Consider the following 19,233-nt stretch of genomic DNA (forward strand, 5'->3'; position numbering starts at 1 on the left):
TCTAAAAACGTTAACATGTATTACTGGCACGCAAAACTTTAAATTAGAGTGAATAAATGAAGACTCAGCACACCACTGCTGAAAGGTTGCCCACCCCTGCCATGGACAATGCCATGCAACTTAAATTACTGTGTTCAATACTCAGATATTACTGCGATAAGTGCTCTAGCAATGCCTAAGCTAGCTAAGTAGGCAGCATTTAAAAGAAAGGTCTGATTGGTCTAATAGAGATTCTGTGAGACTTGTGAGGGAATCATGATAATTTTTCTGGTCTGGTTATTGCCTAATTTCTCTAGCTTGCTTATTGGCTAATGTTGTTCTTGTCCTGGAGCATAGGAATTGCTATGTCAGATCAGACTAGTATTTGGTCTAGTGCATTAGTCTGTCTCTGACAGCAGCCACTGCCAAAAAGCTTCATCACTGTAGTGGACACTTATGTAATATCTGACCCATAAGGGGAAGTTTTTTCCTACAGGTTGGCTGCTGTTGCAAGACATGAGGTTTTATAGCCCTTATATTTTTATGTTGTCTAATGTAACTGTGTATTTTCTCATTATCCATATAAATTTCAGTTAAATTAGAAGTCCCCTTGCGTTATACTATGAGAGAAGGTAAAATGGAGTGTCTGATTTACCTTCTCTGTACCATTCATTATTTTTCTCTTCTGTAAACTAAATCCTTGTTCCACATAATATTTGCTAACCAGGAGTAAAGTAGAGCAATCGTGAGGAAACTATGAGGGGAAAAAGTGAAAGTATTTATTTATCTATCTGGGTTCTGACTGAGATTATGTGTACACTTTGAGTTAGAGGTGTAATTCCCAGCTCAAAGGAGCATACCTATGCTAACCATGATTGAGTTAGTACTCTAAAAATGAGTGGTTTTGCAGCAGTGCTAGCAGAGAGAGGGGTTGGATGCCTCAAGTACTTGCCTAGTATCTTGGATGGCATTGCACCTTGGATGAGTAGTATCTCCTGCCACGGTGGCTACACTTCTGTTCTTAGTGCATGAGCTTGATCAGAGCTAATGCAGGTATATCTACTGGAGCTGGAAATTATACCTCCAGCTCAAAGTGTAGACATCCAAAGTTTCTTTCTGTTTTACAGACTCATTTGAATAATATTTTGCCAGGTCCAAAAGCTCTTCATAGATGGCTACTGCTGTATTACCTATTTCCTCTAGTATTATGGTCCTTTGGACAGTCTTGATTCCTCAAAGGAACCTTTGGAAGAATCAGAAGTATCAGTGATTCTTACTGTCCATGCTTTGTTACTTTTGACTATCATTGCATTTGATAAAAAGTCTCTATCAGGCACAGGGTTTACTAACTGCATTTGATGCAAGAGAGAGCTAGCAATGTGGTAGCAGGGCCGGCTTTAGGCCTATTCCACCAATTCCCCCGAATCAGGCCCCGTGCCTAAGAGGGCCCCGTGCACTTCCCTGAGAGAATCCCTTCCCTGGCTAGAGGCGCTTTTTAAATTTTTACTCACTTGGCGGCACTCCGGGTCTTCAGCGGCACTTTGGCAGTGGGTCCTTCGCTTGCTCTGGATCTTCGGTGGCACTTCGGTGGCAGGTCCTTCAGTGCCACGGAAGACCTGGAGCGAGTGAAGGACCCACCACCAAAGTCTTGGAGTACCACCCGGTGAGTACAAGACCCACGTGTTTTACATATGTGTGTGTGGGGTTTTCTTGGTTTTTTTTAAGTCATCCCTGCTGGGGCCCCATCTAAACTGTTTGAATTGGGCCCCGCACTTCCTAAAGCTGGCCCTGTGTGGTAGGAGGAAGTAAAAACAATCTGCAAAATTATGGATGTCCTAGGTATGTAACATAGCAGATAAAATAGAGCAGAAAGGGAGATAAAGTTTCCCTTAGTATTCCAGTCAGATGACATGGCCATGGAAAGAATTACAGCTAGTTTTCCTGGTTCAGGGTGAGGTCTCATACATCTGAAGGCACAGACATAGAAAAATATATCATCTCAGTCATTTCACTCCCACTCTGTTCCCTTCCCTCCTCTTCAGTCTCCTCCCAGGACCATTTTTTTTAAAGAGCTTTTTGAAACAGCTCAGTTACTCTGCATATTAATGTTCTTTTAAATAAGACACAAAAGATAGCAAGGTCAGTAATACAGAAATTAGTGATGAACTTACCCTTGAAAACAACTGATAATTTGCATAGTTGAGTTATCCACGCATGCGCACACACATACACACACACACACACAAGACTTATCTGGAATTGCTTTCTCAAAAGTCATAATAAATTCCACTTGGCTCTTTCAAATAAAACTGGAAGGAACTTTGACTATCTACATGCAGATTTGGTCTCCCCTTCTCCAAAAAGATATTTTAGAAATGGAAAAGTTACAGAAAAGGGCAACAAAAATGATTAGGGGTATGGAACAGCTTCCGTATGAGGAGAGATTTAAAAGCCTTTTCAGTTTGGAAAAGAGACAACTAAGAGGGAATATGATAGAGGTCTATAAAATCTTGACTGGTGTGGAGAAAGTGAATAAGGAAGTGTTTTTTCCCCTTTCACATAACACAAAAACTAGGACTCGCCCTATGAAACTAATAGCCAGCAGGTTTAAAACAAACAAAAGGAAGTACTTCTTCACGCAACGCGGTCAACCTGTGGAACTCATTGTCAGGGGATGTTGTGAAGACCAAAATATAATAGGATTCAAAAAAGAATTAGATACGTTCATAGAGGACAGATCCATCAATGGCTATTAGCCAGAACGGTCAAGGTTTCAACAGGCTGCTCTGAGTGTCTCTAACCTCTTTTTGCCAGATGCTGGGAGCGGATGATGGGATGGATGATTGCCTGATGATTGCTGACATTGGCCACTGTGGGAAGACAGGATACTGGGCTAGATGGACCATTGATCAGACCCAGTATGGCCATTCTTACATTATAATAATGTATTATTTGGTAATGGAGTGGAAATGAGGGAAAGAGAGAGGTCTTACATTTTTGGCCTTTGGCACCCATAGCTAAAGAGGCCCAGCTTGAGTCTCCCCTTTCCCAGTACATCATATATGTTAGAGATGGAAAAGATCTATTGTATTAGCTCATCTAGTCCCCTAGGAACATAAGAATGTCCATACTCGGTCAGACCAAAGGTCTATCTAGCCAAGGATCCTGTCTTCAAACAGTGGCTGGTGCCAGATGCTTCAGAGGGAGTGGACAGAACAGTGCAATGTCTGAAGTGATCCATCCCCTGTCCTCCAATCCCAGCTTCCTCTCGTGGCTGAATATAATCAATCTCCAGCTAGAGGATGTGTCAGACATTAAACTGAGACCAGCAAACTATCCATTGACAAACAGGTGAACAATTAGGCCCAACTCTCTTGTTGCCTTTCTTGCTATGGAACAGAGAAACTCACTTTGTTCTGCATTTCTGAACCTCATTGATCTTACAGTCTTACGTTCTGTGCTCTGGATGATAAGGTTCCCAATACAGCTGTATCTAATTCATGGCTGCTACAGAGCACTGTCACTTTCAGCTATACTGCACACCACTATAAACACCCTCCTTATAAAATCTAGTTCACTGGTTCACTCAAAGCTGCTAGCTGCCAGGGAATGCTCTTTAATGAGGGTAAAGAGTACTTGAACACATCTACGACTTGGCAACTCTTCCTACTTTTTATAAGCTACTATACACTTCAGAGAGAGAGTATCTTAGAGGCTACTTTTTAATGGAACAAGTTTACTTAAGAGCTGAGTCGATCTGGTGCCAGTAGTTCTGTTTTGTTCTAGCTTAATGTTAGCCTTGTCAAAGTTCTTGTGTAGTCTCCTGGGTGTTTCTGGATTACATACCATATAAAGATGTATTTGGGAGCCAAGAATTCTGGCTGCAGAATATGTTATAGCGGGCTCATTATATGTTCCTTTTTTTAAAACTATATCAGAAGTGGTCTCATATTAAAGATCCATGGAATAAGGATGATATTTTCTTTCCCTGTCTACTTTTCCTTGAGCTCATGCTGCAGACTTCAGATCCAGATATCAAACTAACCAGAGTTTGAGGATTGTTTTGGATCCAAGGTCTTGGTTTGGCTCATTATAAAGGTAGGGGCAATTAGTGAATTTCAGATGTGGTTTTGGATTTTGAAAATCCCTAGGCTTTGGGGGTGATCAGCCTTGGGGTTTTGGTAACAACCAGACTAAAAGATTCCTTACTTATTTTGCTGATGGAAGTCTTAATTCAAATAGAGCTTTCCAAGACATACATGGCACATCTCATTAAACCTCTGTTCAAAGCAAATGCGTTTCATGCATAATCAGTGCTTACATCCTGATGGGCATTATAACAAAACAAAAGAGAAACATATTTGCACATCAGAGGGCACATGACCCATCTGTTATAGACAATTTGGGGCAGATCCTGGTCCCTGCATTGTCAGCACAAAGGGAGGAGAGTGTTTCCCTAATGGACCAGCTGAGGGTTCCCTAGTCTGGGGAAAACCCTGGGTGCCATACAGCTAGCACAGGAGACAAACTGGAAGATGGGTGAGTGTGTTCTAAGTTAATCTGGGGCCCCAAATGGCCTCAGTTTTAGGGGAATGTGAAGGTGGCATAGAGCCATCTTTGCTGCTCTCTTCCCCTTTCAGCTCTGCTGCTCAGCATAGCTGAGGATTTTAGTAACATTCATTAGCTGGGAAGCTGCTGTATGTAGCCAAATACAGTATCTACAGCCTAATAGTAAAGGTACTTATTGAAGTACAACCAGTCTCCATTTATAAGTTCTGTTAGTTGAGAGAGAGGTTTTGGTCAGCCCACTTACCTGTGAACAAGCCTCCAGGTTATGCATGGTTCTGAACTCTCAAGAACCATTCATAAAAAATCAGGACTTTGTAGGTTTGTAACTGAGTGAGAGAAATTGTTTTATGTGAGCATGAATGAGATGCTGAAATTGCCAGATGTAGTCTTACTACTGTGTGTTCACCTGAATGCCCCAATTTTTTTTTGAGTTTTTCTAACTGTCAAGTAACCATAGGCAGGGCTATTTTGCATTTTTATTTGTATGAGATCTGATCTGACATGTCTATCTATCCTGCTGTCATTCTCTCTCTACTTTACAATGATATATAGTATGTTGTTATGTTGACTGTTCTAGATTTCTAGCAAAGCTGATTTCTAATAGATAGACTTTTTTTTTGTTATGGCACAAATAAATAAATTGTGTGTGTGTATGTACGTACACATACGTACTGTATGTTTATTTTTGCCATAATAGAAAAAGTCTGTCATTCTAAAAATCAGTCTGGCTAGAGCTATGGAACAGTGGTCATGATGATATATATATTGTTGCAAAGTGGAGAATCTCTCATAGATTCAAGTCATTTTAAAAAAGAAGTTTGTTCGTAGATAATTTTAATGGAATTCTTAATATATCATTTGTAAATCAAGTTGTCCTCTGATCCATATACAAGATGGTTTCAATTTGTCATGTGAATGAAATTTTAAGGATGGTGTAAAAGCTGGTTTTAAATATAGGACATGTCTGTACAAAGTATAGTGATTCGAACGTCAATCTCCATCATGAATAGTGTTCTTTGGGTTACTTGCTCCTGTTGACATAGAGTGGACATACACAGAATCAGTCAGTGCACTGCATGTGAAGCCTTGGATGTGTAAGGCTGTCGCTAGTCAGTCTTAGTTTATAGGATGGGTGCCACTTGTGCCTCTACAAATTTGGATACTTAATGCTGGGTGGTTCCATGACCAGTTAGCATGCCAATGTTCTAACATGCCCAAAGCTTAAACCAGAAAGCACCTGTTTGTGCCATACATAATAAATGGGTTAGGGGACAACTATATTGTAGCTGAGTCCCTTGGCTGGTTGTAATGATGGTTAAATGGGGCCTTACATGATAGGATACCCCTTCCTGAACCTAGATCCTATATGGTGAGACCTGGTTTTGGTGAGCCAGGTATGGTTGAGAGAGGATATTTCATATCAGACCACATACCCAGAACATTTCTTTCCTTCCCATAAATCTTTAATGTTTTTGATATCAGTTTCTCCTTATCAGATTTGCATCTTTAAACCTACCTGTCCTATTTCTTCTTGCCATTTTTGCTTTGTACCTTATCCTTTGGATCTTACGGTGGGATTCAATGGCTGTGTAATTTGTCTGATTATGGTGCCATTTTGGTTTGTAAAATGCATATTTTAGGTCCTCCTGTCTGGACAGGATCAGGTCAGCTGGTCTTTTATCAAGACAGAATTTTCATGGGTGATAATTTACACAATTAAGACTAACCCAAAGGCTTAGATACAGAGTAAAATTCTGGTCTCTGTTATACTGCTGTAAATCCAGAGAAGCTTTAATTAAGACTGGAATTTGGCTCTGTGTATGTAAGCATAAATCATCAAATTTTGTCTTGGTAAAAATACATGGGGACTTAATCCAGTCTGGAGCGGAGGTCTTAAGACAAGCAATTTACAAACCAGAAGGGCAGTATGACGAAGTTTTATTCAGTAGAGTCACTCTGGATTTATACTGGTGTGAGCACAGAATTTGGCCCACAATATGCATCTTACTGTACATCTGACCTCATAGAATGATTGCCTTTCATTTAGGATTTGATCTTGCACTATTGAAGTCAATGGGTGTTTCAACGTTGACTTGAGAGCCAGTAGAATCAGACTTTTACACTGGTATAGATCAGAAGTAACATAATATAAACCAGTGGTACTACACCAATGTAAAACTGGTGTTAGTGAGAACAGACTCTACCTCGCTAGAAGCATTAGACCTCTGATTAAAGCAGCTTTTTAGATCCTGCAGAACTCTTTCCAAAAACATCTCAGTTACCAATATAACTCATTTTATGTTGAGGGAGGAGAATGTCAAATCCACACTCTCTATTGATGTTTTCTATTTCTGAGGAGTCCCACAAAACCAAAAGGAGCAACTTCTACGCACTTTCCACAGAAAGAAATGCACTACAGCAGCACATGGAATGAATAAGTTTTATTTCAGGGGTAGTGCATGAGCCATTCCAGCCTCCTATAGGCCATTATGTAAAAGATGCATTGAGTCATTTCCAGCTAGGGGAAGCCTGATACAGTTTCTCCTGGCTCAGCTAGAGGGAGACTCCTTTTTGACTCACCTGGTGCAGCTCGCTGCCTGTGGATCAGGAGGGTCACAGTTCAGATTTCAAATGTGGTAATCTGCAGGTGGAACACACAAGTTCAGCAACTGGAAGGGATATTCCACTAATTGGTTAAGCCTGTTCTAATGTCTGGCCTCCGGTTGGCAGACACAACAAATTACTGACATTTTCCACTGAACAACAACCAAACCCACCAGAAAACCAGCTATGCTTGCACAGCAGTGAGTCAGACAAGCCCGTTTTCTTGAAGATGTCAATACCAGTGATTTGAATTCAAACAGTTATTCAGCAGAATAACTAGTTTGAATCAAAGCCCATTGAAGTCATTTAGGAGTCTTTATACTAACTTCAAGGCACTTTGGATCAGGGTACATGTTATGGTGTCAGAATAAATATTTTCATTGTAAGCGTTTTAATGCTATTGAGGTACAATGATATCTTTATTATTATACTTGGAAACCTTTCCAAATTCACCTCAAGCTGAAATTATTATTATTTATTTGCTGATATTCAAATCTATAACTTCTTCTTTATTACAGCCCTTTGCACTTTTTGCCTCATCCTCAGTAATAATAATTAATTAGCAATGGTGGTTGTCACAGCAGCAATTATTCTTTATTTACAATAAAAGTGAAAGCACACAGTATTGTAATTAATATAGAATTGTTTGTCAGTGCACATCATGAGAAGTCAAATATCCTTTTCAAAATAATATAAATTGTTTAAAAACATTTTATAATATTTTACAAATAGTCATTGGAGGAACCGATACTTCAGTACACTGGAAATATGTAGAATCAAATTAGGAAAAATACATGGAGGAGAATTGCTCAGCTGTAGAATGATGAAGGTGATACAATCACGATTATTTTTTGGGGGTGTGGCGAAGGAGGAAAGAACCAAATCCAGAAAGTCAATTTTTTGGTCATGGCCATGACAAACATACAGCCTTAATAATTATAGATGGGTCAAAGCTACAAATTTCTGATCTGGATCCAAAAACCTATAAAATAGGGGGTGGTGCTTATAGTTGTAGGTTTTTGGTTAAGGGAATATCTCTAATAATGAGTTTTGGCAATTTGTATAGTACCTTTCTTTTGAAAATATCTGTGCTTGTACAAATGACAGTAAATGTAACCTGGCAACATCTTTGTGAGGTAGGATTTAGTATCATCCTCATTTTACCCACTGGAACACTGAGGCTTGAGGGTCGAAACAACTTTCCTAAAGTCACACAGGATGTTTGTAGCACAGCTGGGAAAAGAGTCCCTGCCGCATTGAAGTCAATGGCAAAACTCACTGAATTTACTGTGGCCAGGATTTCATCCCCTATCTCCTGTCTGCCACTGCTGTGCTTTAGCTACAAGATGAGCCTTTTCCGACATAAGGACCTGATCCAAGGACAGGCCAAGTGCCCTCAAATCCATGAGTTTATATTCCCTCATCTTGATGACTGCAATCTCCACTTTTATGGTCTCCCTAAGTTCCAGATCTCCAAACTTCAGTTTGTCTGAAAGGCCATCTGATAAACTCTACCTGAACATTAAAACACTCGTTGTCATTCTGCTGTGCCCAAATACTATGTTAGTCAGTTTTTCAAATTTTAGTCTATGCTGTCGTGCATCAGCCAGAATGGAAATGTTAAGGTGGCTGTCACAGTATATGGTGGTGGAGGCCATGCATGAAGCTTTCATAAAAATGGTCCCACAGGAGCCCTCCTCACTCTCTGTTTTGAAATAGTTTTATTGGTACAAGCCTACAAGAAACTCAGATTATTGCATCTGAACGGCAAGAGTCAATTTAATTTTTTCAAATTTCCAATGGAAAATGCTCTGAAATGATCTATCCAGAAAATGTTTATTTTCCCATTTGGATTATGGGGTATTTAGTTTAGCACACAATATTACAGGTTTCTCTCTCTATGCCTGTGGATGTTTGGAACATTTGTTTGAATTTAAATAACTTGCATTTTGGGAAATAACTTTCTCTGACTCTGATTGGTTATACTACCAGAACAGTTGGAGTGTGGACAGGTCTAGCTTTTAAAGTGAACATTTTTGCAGATTCTTTTAATGGTCTGGAGAATGCAGGGATAGCTGAAGTATTACCATACAACTCTGGGAAATAAGGCAGGGTATACCTACACTGCGTAAAAAAAAACCGCGGCACCAAATCTCAGTGCTTGCGTCAGCTGACTCAGGCTTGCGGGGCTTAGGCTACAGGGCTGTGAAACTGCAGTATAGACATTTGGGCTTGGTCTGGATCCTGGGCTCTGAGACCCTTCAGGGGAGGAGGATCTCAGAGCCTGGGGTCCAGCATGAGCCTGAATGTCTACACTGCAATTTTATAGCCACAGCCCGAGATCTATGGGCCTGAGTCAGGTGACCCAAGCCAGCTGTGTCTGTGCCATGGGTCTTTTATCACAGACTAGAGCAGGGATCAGCAGCCTTTGGCACGTGGCCTGTCAGGGAAAGCCACTGGCAGGCCGGGACCGTTTATTTACCTGCAGCGTCTGCAGGTTTGGCCGATCGCAGCTCCCACTGGTCGCAGTTCACTGTTCCAGGCCAATGGGGGCTGCAGGAAGATATGGCCCAGCCCGCGCCACTTCCTGCAGCTCCCGTTGGCTTGTCCTGACTCTGTACTGTGCCCTGGAAGCGGCCAGCAGCAGATCTGGCTCCTGGTGTGGGGAGGGCAGGAGGCTCTGTGCACTGCTCTCACCCGCAGGCACCCTCCACCCCACCCCCCGATCCCTGGGCTGCAGTTCCCAGCCAATGCGAGTGCGGAGCCGGTGCTCGGGGCAGAGGCAGCATGTGGAGCCCCATGGCCCCCCTGCCTAGGAGCCAGACCTGCTGGCCGCTTCTGGGGTGCAGTGCGGTGCCAGAGCAGGTAGGGACTAGTCTGCCTTAGACCCGCAGCACCGCCAATCTGTGTTTTAACGGGCTGGTCGGTGGTGCTGACTGGAGCCACCAGGATCCATTTCCAACCGGGCATTCCGATTGAAAACCGGATGCCTGGTAACCCTATAGACAATGGGCCTGGTTTTCTACTGGCCAGTTGCTTGTGCCATCATTTATACCTTCTCAAACTGGGTATAAACTGCTACTATTCTGAATAGCTATTATCGTATCTTCATTTTGCACTGATATTAAAGACTTCACAAGGTGAACAACTAGGGTAGCCAATTTTGGCTGGACATATTTCTGGAGGTTTGATCACATGACAATCTTTAATTAAAGATTAATCTTTACTTCCTGGAGACTCCAGGACAATCCTGGTAACTCTAGGAACAGCAGCTGAGCATCAGGATTTATGTGTTTTTTAAAAAAATGTTTGTGTTTTCTGCAAATCCCCTAAGCTGCAGAATTTCTCCTTTCCAGAAGTCATAAGTAAGGCTAAGAGTTTGCCACAGTTATTTTTAGTAAAAGTCATGGACAGGTCATGGGCAATAACCAAAAATTCAGGGAAGCCAGTCACCTGTCCCTGACTTTTACTGGAAATAACTATGACAAAATGGGAAGTGAGGAGGGTCCAGCAGCTATGGTTGCTGGGGCTTGGGGGTTCCCCCTGCTGCCCACGGTGGCCAACAGTGCAAGGTCCCCCCTGGTGCTACTACTAGCTGGGAGCTGTGAAGTCCCCAACATGGCCCATGGTGCCTCGGAGCTGTGGAGAGGGGGGAGGAGGGTTCCCCACCACCTATGGTGGCTGGGAGCTGCGGGGTCTCCCGCTGCCTGGCAGCTGAGAGCTGCTGGGCCACCACCAGCTGACGTATCCAGCCACGCTGCCCCTGGGCTGAAGCAGAAAATGTCCTGGAGGTCTTTGGAAGTCATGGATTCTTCCGTGACCTCTGTGACAAAATCTTAGCCTTAGCCTTAAGCATTCTCATCCATTCCTTTTTTCCCTTTTGCTCTGCGTGTTCTCACAACATACAGGGGTCCTGTTTCCCAATAGATATCTGAGACCATGTGGAAATCCATTTGTCATCAGTGTACAGTAGTTGCTAAACAGATAGAACTTTTAAATCCTCTCTGGGAAACAAGTGACAGAGACATTCAGCTAACCTAAACAACACATTTCAAACTAAGTACTGTGCTGTCTAAATGACTTCTAGCTGGAACAGCCAAATCTCCTCTCATTTGAATGGCTTGAGAAAGCCAGGACCAGAGGATGCTGGGAAGCTTGCCTTTTTGAGATCAATAGATATACTTGTGACTGTATTAAACCGAGTTTGAAGTCTCTGCCAAACCTTTGCCTCCTGATTTAACTAGAGGGCACTCCCAGTAGTACTCAGCTATCCAGTAGATGGCATAGAATCTCCGGTCATATATGTATTAGAAGTTTATCTAAAATTGATTTTAAATAGATCTAGTTCAAACAGTGCATACCCACACTGTAGACATACTTCAGTAGGTTTAAATCTTGCTTTTATTTGTTTAGTTTAATTTGGTAATTTTTAATAAATTTAAATACCTGTATTTTAGGTGCTTGGATGGATTTAAGTAGATCAGTTTTAAAATAAATCTAGCTAAACCAGTGTGATTTTCTAGCATAAGCAAGGTCTTATACTGCTCTCGACTTGCATACATTGACATCAGTGGGTGTTCTCCCTGTGAAATCTATTTCAAAGCTCCTGTTGCCTTTAGTGGCACAGGACTGGGCTCTAAGGGCAGTATATATGATGTGTGTATTATTATCCGGACTCCAAAATATGACTAGATCAATTCTGGAATGCAAGGTTCCTGATTAGGATACTTTCATTGCTAGGCTTTATTAATGACAGTGTCTACTTTAAGCTAAAAATTTGTGTAAAAGAAAGGGGTTAATACATAGCTATTATGCACTGAAACCTTTTTATTAAGGTAAAAAAAGAAAATTGATTTTAAATGTAAACAGCCCCCTGCTATGCTGTGAGCCCAAGCACGTCCGGATTCCTGTATGGTTGCTTGAGAACCAGAAAATGAAGTAGAGCCCAGAGGCCCCAGTAATAATAAGAGTGGGTGCTGTACTTGAATGGAAGTAATGAAACAAATCCATCTAGTTTCACTGTCCAAGCATACCTGGTGAACATAAATTATATTTAAACAATTGAACAGTTTTGATGATCAATGGTGTTAATAACACAGGTAAGTATTTTTTACAATTTCCACCTAGGCAGTGTCTCTTTAAGTTAATCACTCTGAACTTTCAATTATTAGGAGTTTGAATTGTTCTGTCTAAATGCTCTTGGCAACCATCACAAACATAAAGCAAACCCAACAACAATCTCTTGAGAACTATTTATATAAAAGCCAATAATCAGACAGGATAATAAAACAATGGTTTAGAAGAAGCCCAAATAAAATCCAATGCCCTTCTGAGCAAGATGGCCTGTAGCTAGTCAATAGGTAAACATTCTCACCACATAAAGTGAGGGATTGGAGTGATTGCTAAAAAGAAGAAAGCGAATAAATCTGAACAAGCACAATGGACTATGTTCTCCTGCAACTCAGTCCTTAGAAAATGGTCTGATTTGGGTTTTTTAAAAATAACTTTAAATCCTTTAGTCATTTGAAAGTTGCTCAAAATGAAGAGAACTGTATTTGAAGAGGCAAAGTGGTGTCCCCTTTGATTGAGTGAGCTGTTGTCTAAGGAAATCTCCATATTATGATTAGATCCTTTTGCGATTTACTTCAGTGGGAAAATTTCCATTGAATTAGAGAGTAGCAGGACCAGAACCTATATTTTCATTAACCATTTCAAGACAGTCCTACATCTTGGGATATTCATTTTTTTACCAAACGAATGTGTCTTGCTGAGTTCCTGTTGATTAAGGGGCAGTGTAAGCCGGTGGTGTCAGGGCTCGTCCCTCTCAGGCTCGGTGGGGAGCCAGAGCGCCTCCTTACACACACAGCAGTCCGGTAGGCCTAACCCCTCAGCAAGCGTTGAGGGAATAAAGGGTCTGCAAACAAGGCAGAGTCCCAGCCCTCCAGCCGGGGTCGGGTAAGCACAAAGTACATAAGCCCAAGCCCTGGGGCAGGGCGGGGCAGTAAGCAGTTCAAGCTCAGACTCTCAGGCAGGGGCTGAGCAAACACTGTATATCAGCCCACGCCCTTGGGCAGGGCGGGGCAGTAGCAGTTCAGGCTCAGGCCTTCAGCAGGCTGAGCAACAGTATATCAGCCCGGGCCCTTGGGCAGGACGGGGCAGTAGCAGTTCAGGCTCAGACCTTCAGCAGGCTGAGCAAACACAGTAACCCAGAGGTCCACACAGAAGGCCGCCTCAGGCCAGGGAGAGGGGGAGTCTACCACCCTGGGGGGGGGGCAGGGGGAACGCAGACCCTCCCACTCCACTGCGTTCCAGCCCGGGGCCCTAGCAGCGGTCAAGACCCGCTGCTGTCAGTGGGAGTCCTGGCCGCAACACACTGACATGGGTTCAGGCTCTTCAGGAGCCAAACCAGGGTTGGCTACTCCCGGGCCACTTCCAACCTCCCCCTCTCTGGGTACCTGTCTCTCACCAGCGTCGTCTGGTGGGTCCCAGACCATGGGCTCCTCCGGGTACCGGTCGTAGGGAAGCTCAGGCTGCTCCTCGGGATACCGGTCGTAGGGAAGCTCAGGCCGCTTCTTGGGATACCGGGCACAAGGCAGGTCAGGCCGACGTTCCTCCGGGTACTGGGTATGAGGCAAGTCCGGCCAGCGCTCCTCTGGGTAGTGAGCGCGGGGCAGGTCAGGCCAAGCCAGTGCTCCTCCGGATACTGAGCGCGAGGCAGGTCAGGCCAGTGCTCCTCCGGGTAGTGAGCACAGGGTAGGCTGGGCCCGGCGGGAGCTCAGGCACCAGCGTCTGTCCTCTCCGGCAGCTGGCTGCCAACTGAGCGCTTGGGCCGGGCTTTTATACTTCCTGTCCCACCCCTTTACTTCCAGGGGGCGGGGACATGCAGCGGTGGCTCCGCCCACTGAGGCACCTGCTCTGGCTCGTCCCTCTCAGGCGCGGCGGGGAGCCAGGGTGCCTCCTTACAGGCAGATATTTTTTATTCTGTATTGCTTGAAGAATTCTGTGCAATTCTTATTACTGTTCATGGGAGCTATGCAAGACATTTGTGCTCTGGTGAAAAAAGAATCGGAAACTTTGATGTCATTTGAAATACCCCAGTGCTGTTGTGTATGGTATGTTATACTTAGTGATTCCCATCGGAAAACATTGTTCTCATGTGTCTTAATAAATGAAGACCTGTGCCATTTCTATTTTAGTGATATAACAGTATTTAGGCAATGCCACTATCAAATCCAATCCTCCATCCCTCCCTTACTGACAGCTCACATCAGAAAGGTCTATAGGATCTAGATCCATAATTAAGTATCTGTCATTTCAAGTCTAAACTCTTTAAAGGGACTTTGAAGAGAGACAAATTAAATTGCTTAGAATTCAGCCTGGTTGATAAGCCAAGGGACACATTGCATAAGTGGATATAACTCCACTTTGTCTTGATGTTCCCCAAGCAGCAACAAATTGGAAAGGGCTGAATTTGGCCAATTATGTTTAAATTTCCCTTTGCCACGTAACTCTGTTTTATAAACAATACTGTTGCATACTTTTCCTTTAAGCAGTGTTCTCCCTTAGAATAATGGACAAATAAAAAAAAAAATTGCTGCTGATGTTGAACAGAAAGTCAGCACTGAGGGGTGACATTTTTTTCCCTTTAGTGAGTTGTCTCATATCTGTAAAAGCTGACTTGTGATAATTCAAGCTCTGCCGTTTTAATAGCCGTAATAGACTCTTTGTGATCCCAGGCACAGCCAAGAATAGTTAACCATATAACAAGCCAGCTGTTTCTCCTACACTAATGACTTATTTGAGAAAGCTTAAGGACGTTTAATGGCATATTACAATAATGTGAAACATTCATCCTGCATGCTAAATAGCAAAGTTGAGGGTAAGGGGACAGCAAAACCCAGATACTCTCTGGTGGTGAAGAAACAATTTTTTACCAATAAAAATAAATGGTAGAAGCTGCTGTTGTTCAATTGTAATCAAATAACATTGATTTCCACATTTATTGTATTTACAAATTATATATATCTTTCATTTGCATCTTGTAATACAGGAAATACTTAATCATATGTTTGCATTCAAATCCAGTACGCTATTTGCAGTACATTCTGTAGTAGTATAACTAATGATTTGTGCAGATATACCTTAGGATGGGAAGTATATTATATTGTAGTCTATTTAAATGTTGGGGAAACAGGGATATTAAAATATAAAAGGTTACCTAAATATAGCAATTTATCCAACAACAAATCTGCCAACCATCTCATGGAGAGTAGCACCTTTGCTTTGTGAGTACTTCCGTTGGTTACAATGGAAGAATTGATGTTTCTCAATGAGAGTGAGGATAGGAGAATCTGACCTGGTTCTAGCAGCCTTATTTGCACTGAACAGCATTAAATTCTTCATGCAGACTGATGTAAGTGTGAATAAGAGTGACAGAATGTGGCCACTAGATTTTTATTTGGCTATAAAAACTGAGGATGGTGTGTCATGTCTGTTATTGCCTGGAGCCTGTGTGGGATCAGTAGGAATGGGGTACTGTGTGGTGCAAGAGGTCTTGCAAAGGGAATACAGGACTTTGCACCTGTATATGACTTGTTCAAAAATCCAGTCTAGATTAGTAGTGGCCAAAACTCATTATTGTTTCATGGCTACTTATTGCCGCATGGTAAGTGAGTTTGTCACCTCAGTTCAGTTCCTCCTAGACAGGTGGCATATCACAAAACCACCACTACAGCTGGCATTATTTGGTACCCTTGTTGTGACTCTCAATAGGGAGGACAGTGACTGACAGCATATAAATAATGCATTCTTCTTGTACCCCTCGAGGTGGTATTTTCAGGTCAGGGTTGAAAAATACCTGGGTAAGTCAGGATGTAGATAAACTTATCTTGATGTTAAAGGATTTTGGTCTCCATGATTATCACATAGACATCTTTAAAAATGAATACATTATCTAAAAAGAAAGACAATAAAATAATAAAACAACACAGGCCAGGTCTACAGATAGTGTAAACTGATGTAGTTCCATTGACCTCGGCTCAGGCTCTATCCCAGTATATATCTTTAGAGGTTACTTTAGAATTTTGCAGAAAATATCTTAATTTTACATCCCTTTCCACCATAAAAAACAAACCAACCTCCCCCCTCCCACTCCAGGTGTATGTACATCATTTGCAATTAACGTACATCAGAGCTACAACCCATAAAGCTTGCCCAGGACCTTAAAGATGCTACAAGAAACTTAAAAAAATTCCTTACATTTGGTTTGTCAGAAATCTTCAAAGGCTCACCCTTGGTCACCACCTCTACTGTGAAAATTACAGCAAAGTTGTGTGGAAGCTAGAATATTTCCAAAGTACTTTACTTCAAACTATCTAATCTGGGACAGATTTCCAGAGGATTTTAGTTCCGATTAAGATTTTTTTAAACTGAGAAAAGTCATGGAAGTTGATGAATAGCTTCTACAACATCCTGCTATGCATATGGTTGAATTTATCATGTATCTTAACACACAGAGAGGCAAAGCTTGATGAGCAATTTTATTTGGTAATTACTTTTTTTTATATTCCCAAATAAAACAGATTGATTTCCAGCTTGAAGTAATTTACTAACACATTATAAACTCGTCAGATGCTAACATGGTACAGTATGCCTCATTTCCTGTTTACTAAATAATCCTTTGGATGTCTGTTTTGTGTCTTTCAGGTTAAACCTGGAATTGTTTTTTGCCAGAGATGTCATGGAGCCTTGTGTTAGAGTCCTGCACTTAAGGGAAAACATTGCCTCACTGGCTCAGCTTATTGCTAGCACCAGCCATGGTGGATTCCCAGTGGTTTACAAACCCAAGCCGGACCAAGCAGAGGTGTTCCTAGGAACTATTACAAGGTAAAACGTTATCAAGCTATTCTTTGTTGTGCGGCCTTTCTGGCCATCTTTCAGGTTATGAAAGAAACGTTTCACAGCGTGTGTTTAGGGGGGAGGGATAGCTCAGTGGTTTGAGCATTGGCCTGCTAAACCCAGGGTTGTGAGTTCAATCCCTGAGGGGTTTATTTAGGGATCTCAGGCAAAAATCTGTTTGGGGATTGGTCCTGCTTTGAGCAAGGGTTTGGACTAGATGCAGGGCTGGTGCAACCATTTAAGCAAACTAGGTGGCCGCCTAAGGCGCTAAGTGGTTGGGGGCGCCTAAAAGTCCCCTCAGGTGGGGTGGGGTGGGGTGCACGGGGAGGGCCAACCACCCGCAGTAATGGGGGGGAGGGCGCACAGAGGAACAGCTCCCTGCCCCAGCTTTCCTCCATTGAGCACACAGCCCAGCTCTAAGTCTCTGCCAACCAGCGCCGCACGCCTGGGCGGGGAGGAGAATTAGAGCAGCGCCAGCGCGCTCAGTGGAGGAGGCAGAGCCGAGGTGAGCTGGATAGGGGAAAACCCAGGCAGGGTTAGCTTCCATGGGGGGAGTCTCCCCAGGCAGGGTTAGCTGCCACGGGGGGATGGGGGAGAGTCTCCCCGGCTGGGGTTAGCTGCTGTGGGGGGATGGGGTGGAAAGGGGTTAGCTGTCGTGGTGGTGGGGGCAGCTGTGTGGGGGGGCTGAGTTAGCTGCTGTGGGGGGGGTGGGGTTAGCTGGGTGGGGAGTGCAAGGTAGAAGTTTCGCTTAGGGCATGAAACTTCCTTGCACCGTCCCTGACTAGATGACCTCCTGAGGTCCCTTCCAACCCTGATATTCTAAGATTATAGGGTGTAAATACAGGTCTTGGTCCTGCTTTCATGGAAGCCAACAGCAAATCTCCCTTTGGTTGAAGCAGATTTGGGACACTGATCTGTGTTATATCAGATATTGCTTTTAGAGCTCTAAAGAGGTGCCCCAATGTGGTATATGTGGGTTCACAGGAAATGGGAAATACCTCTAATCCTTGAAGGCTCACAAGAATTATAATGCAGAAAGAATTAGGAGATCAAACTAACCATTAAAATAAGCCAAGTCAAAAGAAAAGTAACCTGCTGAGTAATCACCATCATCTTCCTTTTTTAATATGTGCTTTTACTGGAATTAAATGCTATTAAGATAAAACATATCATAGTCAAGATAAAACAACAAAGTCAGAAGCGCAAACAACAGATTACTGTAAACAGGATTTAGTCTAAGCAAACTCTGTCATAGTGAGGACTATCAAAGGGTAAAGAAAATCTCCTGATAAAGAAACTATTGCTGGAACTTCATTTCATAATAACACAAGTTTGAGTCCATTCCTGCAGGAATAGACCTTAAGATTGGCCTCCATTCTTGGGGAGGGGTGGGTCAGAAGTGGAAGAAATTGCAGCTTAATCACAACCTTGCTTATAATTGGGGAGAAGGGGGAGAAGGAAAATAATGCACAAAAATGCTGGTAAACAGGAATTCACGTATCAAAAAGCAATAAAGTATTAATCCATATAATCACCATAACACAAACATGCAGCCGCTCTGTTTCATAATAATATTATAGTGTCTTGTGCAATGAAAGACACTATGTATATACAAGTTCCTAAAACTCTTGAGTCTTTTCAAGCTTTCTTTAAAAGAAGTCCTTTCATCTACTGCTGGAATTCTACCACCACTGGAGGTGAAGCCAGAAGCTGCTTAATAGCAACACAAGGATACAAATACTGTATCCAACTGAACTGGTAGAGTGAAGGCAGAGGCTCTTCAATTGAAATTTGACCAGGACTTACTCTTAGAAGAAGTACTCAAGGATCTTTATGGACAAGACAATGAGATGGCATTTATCATCTGGTTGAATTAACCTCTGGAACAAGACTAAGGGCTTGTCATCATGTACAGCTATTATTCTGATGGGAGAAGTGGTAGCTATGTCAGCGGGAGAATCTCTCCCATCAATGTAGCACTGTTTATTCGGGGTGGTGGTGGTGGTTAGGCTGGCATAATTACATCACTCAGTGTGTGGATTTTTCACACCCATGAGCGACGTAATTATACAGATAGAGGTCTGTAGTGTAGACCTGATCTCTGGAAGTTACAACTAAAATCCTCTCCAAACAGACACATCAGAGGTCTAGAAAGGCCACTTAGGAGATGGGTAACATAATCTC

General features: G+C 42.6%; 1 protein-coding gene across 1 annotated transcript in view; it reads left to right on the plus strand.

The window, feature by feature from the left end:
* Positions 1–19,233, plus strand: part of LOC115645047 (chloride channel protein C-like) — a 107,492-nt gene that overhangs the window by 63,315 nt on the left and 24,944 nt on the right. Inside the window, exon 13 of the mRNA XM_030549452.1 lies at positions 16,858–17,037. Coding sequence (XP_030405312.1) covers positions 16,858–17,037 — 180 coding nt within the window. The remainder of the gene's footprint in view (positions 1–16,857; positions 17,038–19,233) is intronic.

Source organism: Gopherus evgoodei, chromosome 2, assembly GCF_007399415.2.
Source record: "Gopherus evgoodei ecotype Sinaloan lineage chromosome 2, rGopEvg1_v1.p, whole genome shotgun sequence".
Classification (NCBI taxonomy): domain Eukaryota; kingdom Metazoa; phylum Chordata; order Testudines; family Testudinidae; genus Gopherus; species Gopherus evgoodei.